The sequence below is a fragment of the Notolepis coatsorum genome (assembly GCF_963971535.1).
Source record: "Notolepis coatsorum genome assembly, chromosome: 14".
In the NCBI taxonomy this organism is placed as follows: Eukaryota; Metazoa; Chordata; class Actinopteri; order Aulopiformes; family Paralepididae; genus Notolepis; species Notolepis coatsorum.
Window position 1 is genome coordinate 69,818,776 of NC_140178.1, and position 12,729 is coordinate 69,831,504.

A 12,729-nucleotide genomic window follows, 5' to 3' on the forward strand; every position below is an offset into this window, starting at 1 on the left:
TGAGTCGGGACCATTTGGTTCCACAGCTCAAGCAAACCCCCAGCAATTGGTACAGGGCTTGTATTTTGGTTTTGCACTTCTCGTTCTTTGTTATGCTATTGCTATGCTATTGTTATGCAAAGACTAGGTGATAGCTGAGTACCGGTACTTAAATACGGACGACGAGTTGAGTGAAAGTTGTGAACGCATTTTTGTGTGCACGTGCGTGCACGCACATGCACATCCGTGCGCCTACTTCTGCTCAGAAAAGTGCTGGGACTGCGTGGTACCGCGTGGGACCACCACTGCACCCCTCAGTGCAACCACTTATGAAATCACCACTGCAAATTACGCCTATACACAATTCACTGACAACCTACTGCAATGTCTAATTAGGTCTCGAAATATATATACCATTGAGTAAAGATAGCATATAACTCTGTTTGTACCAAAACCCAAGACAATAAATCATTCTTTGCTTCAAATGTGAAGATGTAATCACTTTGGCCCATGTTTTCGTTTTTTTTTTATTGTCTAATTTCCTTAACGTTAGATTTATTTTGTAGTGTTCTCATAATCAATACATTTTACAACTACATTACCGGTATTCAAGTTGGTGTTCTTCTTATTGATTGGCCGTTTCTATGGCAACAGAGAGACGCTGTGTAGTACACCACTGTGTATCCTCGGTTGACGGAAAGCGGATGTGGCGCAGGACGAGGAAGCTGTCCGAAGGTTTGAACTTTTTTAAGCGGTGAAATCAGTGCTGAGTCGAGGTAAAACACCGTTTGTTTGTTCATGGTATTTGTGCATTCTCAGTAACACATTTCTATTCTTTACAGTGCACGCCTACTTATGAAAAAAAATGGCAATGATGGCCCGCGTTACAGAATCACGCTAGCTAACGTTAGCAGCAACACTTCTGCTAATAACAACACAGCTACTTTCTGGTTTCTGGAAGACACGACGAGTCGCCTACAGCTATTCGCCACCTAACTCAGGAAGAGTGTGCACCTGAAAAGATCTGTTGATACATTAACCTACGCTTTCTGTTGTGCTAATGTGAAAAAAGTGCCCCCTACTTTGTTTCACTCAGTAACTTAACTCGTATTGGCTGGCACGGACTGAAGTAGTCAGATTGACCCAGCTAACGTTCTGTCTGAATGAATGAAAACTTTATTAACAGATTGCAGAATGGGTACAATACAGTACAGCTCAATAAGGGATGCAGACCAGAAAAAGACTTTCGTCTTGTTTACATCAGGGTCCCCCATTTTCAATTCATCATAACATGACACACACGACGACATACAGATAGACCGTACTGCTACATCTATACATTTATGACATACCTGAATAATGGCTACTAATAGTCTGTAACTAAGATAACATAACACACTTTACCCAGCATGTAACCTAACCAGTTCCCGCATAACTTCAGGTCATCATGAGCAAGCACGAGGACACCTGGGAGCTCGAGAGGCTGGACTCAGAGTTTGACCATTACTTAGTGGACATGAAACCATATGTCATCAAGCTCCATAGCAAGACAGGTAAGACCTCGAACTGTACCTTGTAGTAGGAGGGGCCTAGTTTAATCGATTTGACTTCCTATTTTCTTACTCTGCTATATCCTATATGAGACTGTCTCTGGCTTCATGGTGTACGAAATATAACTACAACAACATAGAAGTCATTCATGTGATCAGTCCAATTCCAAAAATAAATAGGAAAGATAATTCATTATTGTAACTCTAGTTAAATATAAATAACACCCCCCCTCACCCCCCCCCCCCCCCCCCCCCCCCCCTCATCTGTTGACCCCAGAACGGCAGCGCTGTGCCCTGTGGATAAAGAAGCTGTGTGATCCTGCCATGTCTGGCTCTGGTCCGACAGCTCCTAAGAACCGCAACATGTATGGCCGCCTGCTCCTGCACATGCTCAGAAGAGGGGTCCTGGAAGGTCCTTTCATTGGCAAGCCAGAGGCAGGCAGTCTCAAGACGCTCCCAACCTATATGGTAAACATGACTGTTTATCAAGTGCCATATTATGATAACCTGTATAGTAACACAATTAATTGTTTTTAAATCAGTTTTGCATGTAATGTGTCGTGTATTTTACTCTCTTCATTAGATACATAAAGCCTTGTGAGGATTGACAGTGACACAGCTGATAAACATGGAGGCAACTAGTGTAGACCTTTTCAATGGAATTGCGTAGCTAGGGAATAGATTGGGACCAAGTTTATTTCCTGTTGGCTAGGGCTGGATAATATGACCAAAATATCATATCACACAATATATAACGGTATTTGACAGTATTTGTTTTCCAGTAGAAATTATGATGTGTTATGACATCCTTTATGTCTTTATCTTGTAATACAATTGTCATAAAAAAAACGTTTAATAGTGTTCGAGGGAATAAGGTTTTGATTAACTGAAAAATATACAGTGTGTATATTGTTTTGTGATATGTATATATAGTAAAAATCCAATACCTTCATATTCGGTTTACCTCCCAGCCCTGGCTACTGTCAGCTCTTGATATTAGCAATTCACTGCAACATGAAATGAACCCATTTAGAATGTTTATGTTGTAAAGGTCTATAGGCCTTAGTTTTGATATATTACAATACAATCACAAATTAACAAGCGGCCTACTATGGATTATACTGTTAAAAGATTAGATTCAAATGTATTGTCATTATACAGCACAAGTACAGTACAACGGAAATAAGTTTGGCATCCAACCAGAGTGCAAATGTAACAGTAAGGTGCAATAATAATGTACAATGTACAGGTGATTAAACTGGATATCAAATATATAAATTAGTACTACTGTACTGAGTAATCGTGCTAATCAGATGTATGTACAGAGTTGTAGTATTGATATGTACACTGTGGTAGTAAGTTGTACTGGCCAGCATCGTAACTAGTAGAGTAGGTAAGGGATATGTACAGATATAGATATGGTGTCTACACTACAGATATGTAAAAAGGTTTTAAGCTGGTATGTACAGGCAGATGTGGATATATATATCTTTTTATTTATACTCCGGAGTCATTGAGGGAGACGAGTGTACAAAGCATTACATGTAACAGGACACATACATACAATCAATTTAAAACAATAGATCAATCATCAATACATACTATAGTCAGAAAAAATATATAATAATAATACAGTTAGTTCATAAGCAAGTGAAATTAGCAGAAACAATTACATGTTGATGGTGAACGATTATTGATAAAAAAAAATCAAGAGTGCTTAGTTCTAGGTCACATTGTAATAGATTCCATGATTCTGCTGCACTAATACAGAAAGCAGTCTTGCCCATATTACTTGGGGAACCTGAAGAACTATCACTGGAGCGTGTTATGCTATCATACAGTTATGATATGAGTTACTGTATATGGCTAGACTATAGTATGAGGTAGGTGGTTATGATTACGGTGTAGCGCAGTTGTAGACAATGAAAGCAGTAGGTAGATATAAATTGGGTATAAGCAACAGAGTTCATACAGGCTCCGTTACCAATACTGTAACAGGCTCTGTAGTCATAAAGATGACTCAATGAACCAAGAGTGACTGTCTCTTAATTCCGACTATCTGCCGTATCCCTGTCAGTCCATCTACTTCGACGAGCCGCTGAGCAGGCGGGCCATGGAGCAGAGTGGTGCAGGTCTGCCTGACTGGGTGACAGGGGAGCTCGGCTCTGGGGATGACACATGGGCCGGCAGCCTACTGAGGGATAGGCTCAGCTCATCACCTGACGCAGCTCACCACAGCACACTGAGGTACTTTGTTATCACATCACCCCTATCGCAGCTTTGATGGTTGGGAGGGCTGGAAATTAAATGGTCGACAGCAGGTGTACAGGTGTCTGTGTCGTGCGTGTTGGGGAATAATTTCTATTTTCTTTTTCAGGCTTAAAGATAATTTTTAGCTGCTCTATAGCTCACTCTGTTTGTTGGTTGGTCCACAGTGACCATAGTCTTCGCCCTAGGAGGCTGCAATTTGGCATCGTAGCGACTACTGAATAATCATCAACAATAATTGAAAGTTATGCACATCTGTGTGTGTGTGAGTGTGTGTGTGTGTAAGAATGTCCAGACCTGTGCACAGGTACATCATGTTGAAGAGCTCCTCTACTGCTCACAACAGGACAGCACACCACCTCTCAACAGCACTGTCTCTCTCTGTCTGTCTGTGTGTCAAATCCCTGCCCTCTCTCCTCAAGCATCCAATCACAATTGTGCTTCCCTTTGCTTTTCCAAGGTGAGCGAAGGTTGTGATAGTAGGATCAAGAAAAAAGGGCAAGGTTTGAGATAGGTCAATTGTGTGAGCCATTAGTGTGGGAAAGAGTTTGTGGTTTGTGGACTTATTTTAAATGTCTGTTGGTAGGTTTCAATCAATGTGTGTGCAGACCTGGCATAAGGGGATATTCAGCCCTGTTTTATAATTTTTTTTAGATTGTGAAAGCCCATAAATAATTTCTTATTACAGTGAGCGCAGCGCAGGCCGCAAGCCGAAACACTTACTAACTTAGTATTAGGGGTGCACCGATGTATCGGTCGGGTATCGGTATCGACCGATAAGTGCCTTGTTGACTGCAATCGGCCTATCGGCCGATAAGCTCGAATGTGCTGATGGCAGTAGCCGATAAATATCCATCAATTTGTGTAGCGTCAAAAGACAAAAAAAAGTTCACTCGCGACCTGCACAACGCCGTCCCCAGTCCCCCCTACACACACACACACAAGCTACTGCATCAAAGTTACTACTTATGATTAACAAGGCATTCGTTTTGTGGCATTACCGTTTAGTGATGCACGATATATCGGCCGCCGATATAATATCGGCCGATATGGCCGTTTTTTTACACATCGGTATCGGACCGATATCAAGATAGGGCCGATATTAAAAAAAAAAAAAAAAAAAAATAAATAATCTTTTTTTTTCTTCTTTTTACATGTTTTGGCCTTAAATAGTTTCAAAATATCAGTCATTTCTGAAAATAAGTTACAAAAGTAAAAAAATTATGCGTTTTTGAAAATAGCTCTTTATTTGATTATCATAAAGTGTTTTCTATACAGAGATATCGACATCGGTAAATATCGGTATCGGCCAGAACAGCAATATTAATATCGGTTATCGGTATCGGCCACAATTTTCACATCGGTGCATCACTATTAACGTTATATAGTTAGTGTTACACGTTCAATAACATCAGCATATTATTTACCCGAACGTAGCAAGCATTATGCATTCATACTAGCTCAGTTCCTTCCGTTGCTCATGGAGCCCTGAGTTTTACCCATTCTGCAATCTGTTAATAAAGTTTTCAATCAGACACGTGTATAGAAAGGCTTTGTTTTATTATAACATTTGTTGCAGTAAAATCATTATGCCTCGTTTAAGTCATCCTGCGGAGCTAAAAGCTAAACGTCGGCCGCGCCGCCGTTGTTGTTGTTGTAGAATACCTCTCGTCAAAATCAATGGCGGACAAAAGCGGAAGTAAAAAATGTATACGCACTTGCCGATTGGTGGTAACAGCAGAGGCGGGTGCAAGCGGTGTGTGACGTAATTGGCAGAATCGACTGTCAATCAAAATTTCATTGGTTGTGAACTCTGGTTGAGACAATAGTATCCAGCTGCAGCCCAGCCGGTAGACCAGGGGTGTCAAACTCATTTTCACAGAGGGCCACATCAGCATTATGGTTGCCCTCAAAGGGCCAAAGACCGTATAAATGTTAATGTAATGTAAAATAAATGTAGCTATACATTTACATATTGTTAAACATGGTGTTTCTGTATTTATTACTTATTCAAGTTATACATATTGCATATTCATTTGCATAAATGTAAAAATATATGTTAGCTTATGTTATTTTAACAAATAATTTTAGTTTATCAGAACCCCATATTACTCCACCAATCAATGATCAAACCATTCAAGTAAATAACAAAGAAGAATATCATCAAATACAAGCTATGACATTAAGTTTGTTCAAAACCTTTTTGTCACAGTCAAGAGGGGCAGAACTAACAACTGTGAGCTGCAAAGAACACGTGGGACAGATGTAGCAGATGTTACAAAAACAAATGGCTGCACACAACCTTGCAGAGGCCATACATCCAACTAATGGAAGATAGTTTAATTAACTTTAATTAACAGATTGCAGAATGGGTACAGTACAGTACAGCTCAATACACACAATTGTTAAGGGGATGCAGACCAGAGAAAGACTTTCGACTTGTTTACATCAGGGTCCCCCATTTTCAATTCGTAATGAAATTGCTATTATGTGTCTGCATGAACACACAACTGTAACTGTACTCAAAAATAACAAAATAAGGGTTGTCTCAGTTCACAACTATATTGGTCAAGTTTTGGGTGGGACTTGTTTGCGTCCCTACAGCTTCTTATTCAATTGAGCGAGATGCTCGGTTATGTCACACAGCCAGTTTGCATCTGACAGTTCAGACAATATTTCTTCAACCCTTTGTTACCTATTCCGCCTGGATCTTTTTTGTATTTTGGGCTGTAAAATTGTCAAAGAATGTCTGAGGAGTAAGTGCTTTTGGCTTTTTTCCTTTGTTACCTCAGATGTTCAACATACATGTATGTGTAAGAATGTGTAATAACTAAGGCTGTCAAAGTTAAAGCTTTATTAACGCATTAACCCACAATTATTTTAACACTGCTATTTTTTAACCCAATATTAACACTTTGGCTGCCATGGGTTAAATTCATTATCAACCGTAGGTTGCCGGCTCTATTTGTCTATAGAGAAAGTCCCCTTCTTTGCAGGGCTATAACTTTTTAAATTCTATTGCTACATTGCCATTATTAGGGCCCATTCAAAGTCCTATATGTATTGTTCATTGTGTAGCAACGTTAAACTTTTTCATTCACATATTCATAGTAAAGTATGGTCTAATGTATAAGTATGTTTTCATCTCTTTCTGCAGCTTTCTCCAGAACGTGATCTATAGCCCCAAATACATTATATTGATGATGCAATACAGTTTTATGGCAATCAGCGCGATATAAAAAATTCCAACTAGACGTACTTCTAGAAGTTACTACATGTCATCTGATGTTGACCGGATGGGCTAGGGGGCGTTTATAATTCCGTGGGCAGCGTTATACCAATCATCTAATGTGGGTCAAATGTTGATAATAGCAGTTAGTATCGAAGACGGTAACGTTACACGCTAAAACTCACCCCAGTCTCCGCGCGCCGTTGGGCGATCATCGTAGAGTAGACATTTTATCATTATGGGATGTAGATTTACCCGGTCCATCTCCAGCTTGTATAATGGTATATACGTCCAAATCATGTTGTTTATCGAGTTATTGGCAATCGATCGCTATGTAGTGTGACGAGCCAGAGTCCCGGGACATGTACCGAGTGCCCGGAAGTAATACGGCCGTCCAGCACAACCTCTACGGCACTTCCTGTTAAGCGATTGCGCCGATCGGCCACCAGATGGCGCTCCTGAACCGCCAGAGAGCTCAGTGGGTCCTCCTGGTGGATCTCAGGCCAGCGGAGGGGACATATGAATCCGATCCCAGATTTTTGAAATATTGATATTAAAGACGCTGTAAAGCGTCTTCGGCAACTTGAGCATGGCCGGGAATGACGTGTTTAAGCGTTTCCCGGCACCCAAAGTGTTAATGTAATTTTTTTTTTTTTATTTTTTTTTACCTGAGCTCTTGGGGGGCCACATCAAATGATGTGGCGGGCCGGATTTGGCCCGCGGGCTGTGAGTTTGACACCTATGCGGTAGACCATACTGGGAGAACTAGTATCTAGCTGCAGCCCTGCAGAACATACTGGGAGAGAGATAGTGCTATTTCTTGATGTTTCCTTTTTTTAAGTAAGTAAAGAGGCCTATGTTCATATCGGTGAGCACAATTTATAACACAAATATACAGTAGTTTCATAAAAAAATATATATATATATATTACAAAAAAATAAAATTACCAAAAAAAAATATATATATTTAAAAAGAAAATTGCCACAAATATCGGTATCAGTATCGGCCGATTGTGTTAGTTGAACAATCGGTATCGGTGGCAAATTTTCATATCGGTGCATCCCTACTTAGTATTAATATTGGTGAACTAAGGCTGAAGTGATGAGTCGACGTTGTTGGAAATTCCATCGATTTGCATATTCATCACTGACGCATCGTATTGTTACTTATGTGCTGTCTTTGCAGTGGAAATGGCAGACTTTCAAAGTCATAACATGCGCAACATGTCATCTAACTAGTGCGCAATGAATGAATTAATCATGTTCGAAATATAAATAACTTTAAACCACTGTTCGTGATTCTGCCTAAAGTCAGGAGTTGACAGGTCTCTCTCTCTCTCTCTCTCTCTCTCTCTCTCTCTCTCTCTCTCTCTCTCTCTCTCTCTCTCTCTCTACGTTCAATGATTTTAAGTAGCCAAACGTACAAAGTTACACTATAAAATCTAACTGGATAGTTGATGATAATAAATATTGCACTTCATTATCAGATATATTCTAAAATCATTAAGTCTGCTACAAACTATTCTCCCTTTCTGTGTGTGCGCGTGCATACATTTTCTATAGGCTACTCTTTCTGACATGGATTAGGCTAATTAGCTTTTACAATCCTGATTCCTGAGCCTATTTATATTCAAAAGGAACATTTTGATGTATATATATAATCTTTTTTATAATCGTATCTCCTGTGCTGGCACAATAACTACCATAGCGTGGAATGGAGAGATAACACATAAGGATATACTTAAAAGCTATTTATATAATTTTTGGTTGGTAAAATATCTCTTAAAAAAATAAATAATAATAATTCAGCATTTAGCTACTGTACCAGGCATAGACTAATTGTATGTACAGTTAAACAATGTCACAGTAACTGGTGGGTGTTATATTATTTCAATATAATAAATTGCTATAATGAGTCAATATATAAAAAGCATTGCTTGTTGTAATTAACAAAGAGAGGCAGAGTTGATTTTGCACAACAAAAAAAGAGAAAAATATATATATTAATAATTATTTTTATATATATATTTCTTTTACATAATCAAATTTTTTTTCATATTCGAATCCCATGCCCATCGAACGAAGCTTCGAAGTATTTAAGACAGCCCTAGGCTACTGATGCTGTCAATGTTATGGCACCAGAGACACACACCTTTTGTGAAGTAAAATAAAAAGATATATTTTGAATTAATCCAGGCTAGTGGTCAGCAACCTATGACAAATTTGGCATGAACAAAATTATGAACTTATTCCGGCTGCCCCTCTTGGTATTCTCTCTCTCTTCCTCCAATCAACAGGCAGTGGCTATGCCACAAACAAGACTATCCAAAGCAGGACACAAAACTTGCCAAAGTGTAATCCACCATTATGAATACAACAATGATTCTTTTCTTTTTTTAACCTATTCTGACTGCCCTATCAGAATTCTCTCTCTCTCTCTCTCTCTCTCTCTATCTCTCTCTCTCTCTCTCTCTCTCTCTCTCTCTCTCTCTCTCTCTCTCTCTCTCTCTCTCTCTCTCTCTCTCTCTCTCTCTCGTTGTGGTAAGGAACATTACTGGAAATATGCCAGATTGGCTCATTTTCAACCGTAGTCTTTGCATTACATGCATTACAATACACTAAAATACATACAAAATAAAATACACTAAAATACATCACAACCCCTCAGTTAAAATGGTCGCACACTTGACCATCTCTCAACCATGATTTTAAGTTAAAATTAAATGTATCTTTCATACTCCCTGAGCCATGTTGGCAGACTGTTCCAGGTGTGGGCTGCTCTCACAGAAAAGGCTGCCTGATTAAAAGCAGACCTCCTGTTTGGAACTACACAGTCCCCTCTAACTACAGACCTGGGCCCTCATTTATCAACAATTCTTAGAAAGTGTTCTATATTCGTACTTAAGCACAGAATTTAGAATGTGTGTACGCACAGAAATATCGGGATTTAACAACCGTGCGTACACGGGTCCTACGCACACTCCGTATTGATAAATACCATTCGTCCTTACCGTCAATGCTTGTGCATGATTATCCATTATGGTCATGAAACACCCCTATGGGATGTGAAATAATGGTCTAACCCGAGGGAACTCTGAGAAACTTCACTGAGAGCGAGATTGATCACAGAGGTCTAACCAACTAATTCAACGTATACAGCATTTCCCGTTGTGAACAATCTTATTTGGAAACATGACACACAGAATAATAGTATTTAGCATTTTATTTTAAACAATATTTAATCGTATGATTATAGATATTTTTAGAGAATAAATAAATCCAATGAAGTTGCCAAGTTCACAGACAACTCCGCTGAGGAGGAGGGAGCGTGTAGACTATCTTCGGTGCGCCGGGAGCCAAGGATGTTGACTGACCCAGTCCTGCTACAGAACCAGCACATTGACAGAAATAAATGACAAGCTGACCCGACATTAAGCACTGTAATGACTGAAATGAAATCAATTTCAGCAGGCCAACTCTGTGCTCTACAACAGTGTTTCTCAACTGGTGGGTCGCGACCCAAAAGTGGGTCGCGGGGCCATTTTGAGTGGGTCGCGGATGTGTGTGTAAAAAAAAAAATAAAAAAAGTTAAAAAAAAGTTTTTTTTTTTTTTTTTTTTTTATTTAATTTAATTTTTTTCACTACCTATCTTTGTGAAAGTGGCTTCTCAGCTCTGGTCCAGCTGAAGACAAAGCGGGGGAACAGATTGGACATTGAGCATGACCTCAGAGTTGCTTTGTCTACCATCACCCCAGACTTTGAGACTCTTGTCAGGAGCAAACATCATCCCCAGTTATCCCATTAGTTCCCTGCATGTTAAGCTAAGAAGTCTGCTAAGAAGGATATATTATTTATTATTATTATTATTTTATTTCATTGGGTTTTTAGCCCTAGTTGCACTTTTATTGCAATCCCAGTTATCCCATTAGTTCCCCCAAACTTAGGTCTGTTATGTTAAGCTAAGAAGTCTGCTAAGAAGCATAATTATTTATTATTATTATTTAATTTCATTGGGTTTTTAGCCCTAGTTGCACTTTTGTTGCAACCCCAGTTATCCCATTAGGGGCGACAGTGGCTCAGGAGGTAGAGCAGTCGTCTGGCAATCCGGAGGTTCCCGGTTCGATTCCTGCTCCTCCCAGGCAGCGTGGCGATGTGTCCTTGAGCAAGACACTTAACCCCTAATTAATCCCGATGAGCAGGTTGGCACCTTGCATGGTTGCCTCCGCCATCGGTGAGTGATGGGTAAAATGTGAGTAACAAATTGTAAAGCGCTTTGGATAAAAGCGCTATATAAAAAAGCAGCCATTTACCATTAGTTCCCCCAAACTTAGGTCTGTTATGATAAGCTAAGAAAATCTGCTAAGAAGCATATTATTTATTATTATTTTATTTCATTGGGTTTTAGCCCTAGTTGCACTTTTGTTGCAAACTCGGTTATCCCATTAGTTCCCCCAAATTTAGGTATGTTATGTTAAGCTAAGAAATCTGCTAAGAAGCATATATTATTTATTATTCTTTTATTTCATTGGGTTTTTAGCAATAGTTGCACTTTTGTTGCACTTTTTTGTGTTTATTTCATGTTTTGAAAGATTGCGTATTACTGCAATTTTTTTTTTTTACATAAATCATAGTGGTTCAAAATTTTGGGTCGCGACTTAATGACTAAGGAAAATGTTGGGTCCCGAGGCTAGACCAGTTGAGAACCACTGCTCTACAATGCCTATTGTGCGCTCGTCGTGAGCCCATGGTTCTGGTCAGAGTCATTATGGCTTCAGTGGATAACCCTGATCTGCATTTAAGTGATGTTTTAGATACCCCAGTAATAACATTACAATTGAATTAAATACAATTGGGCCTGAATGAGACTCCGGCCACCGGCACATTATCAGCCAAAATGCGCATCGCAGATTATCTGTAGTATTCTGTACATTGACAGAGTGGAATCCCGTTCACATTACTGGATTTTGTTTATTGATGGAGCTTTGAAAGCTACATGGGTACAGTCTATATATTGCTCCGATGATGTTGGGTAACCTGCCCTGGTAACCCTCTCTTGGCCTCCTGTTATTGATATATGGATATTGTATGTAGTTGGTGGGGTTGGGGAAATTAGACATCCAACACTGCGTTTAGCTCCACGCTCCAATGTGGGTCTCAATTGCGGTACAAATCAAGGAGAATGTGTCTCGGGTAGCTGACTCTACTTAATATTATTATGTTCTCTCTCTGCAAATAGACATGCCCCTATATCTCTGAAAACATCTGAGCGCACACCGGAGAAGTATTCCTATAATAACGCTATGAACCAGGCTGAATTCATTCGGAAATACCTATTCCACATGCTATTTAGGGTTTGACAATAATTACACTAATGTCGCTATTTTACTATGAACTATAGTGAATTCCGGGTCATACAAAACACGTCATTGTTGAAACTAATGCACGGTATCTTACCGTGGTGCAATATTCAATATTCTACCACCGGGCGCCCAGTTACACTGTAAAACCCAATAAGTTTCCAGAACTTAAAAAAATTGAGGCAACCCCCTGCCTCAAATTCTTTAAGTTGATAAACTCAAATGTTTTCAGTTGGCTAAGACTTACAATTCTCAGTTAAGGCAACTCAAATATGGTCAGTTACTGTGACTTAAGGTTCTCAGTTATGTCAAATCAAATATGGTCAGGGTGCTAACCCCACCACCA

The 12,729-nt window shown here is 39.5% G+C and overlaps 1 protein-coding gene across 1 annotated transcript in view; it reads left to right on the plus strand.

Moving 5' to 3' along the window:
- Nucleotides 1–679: 679 nt before the first annotated feature.
- cep112 (centrosomal protein 112) overlaps nt 680–12,729 on the plus strand; it is a 395,959-nt gene continuing 383,909 nt past the window's right edge. Inside the window, exons 1-4 of the mRNA XM_084329136.1 lie at nt 680–755; nt 1,421–1,532; nt 1,807–1,997; nt 3,607–3,776. Coding sequence (XP_084185262.1) covers nt 1,427–1,532; nt 1,807–1,997; nt 3,607–3,776 — 467 coding nt within the window. The 5' untranslated portion in view covers nt 680–755; nt 1,421–1,426. The remainder of the gene's footprint in view (nt 756–1,420; nt 1,533–1,806; nt 1,998–3,606; nt 3,777–12,729) is intronic.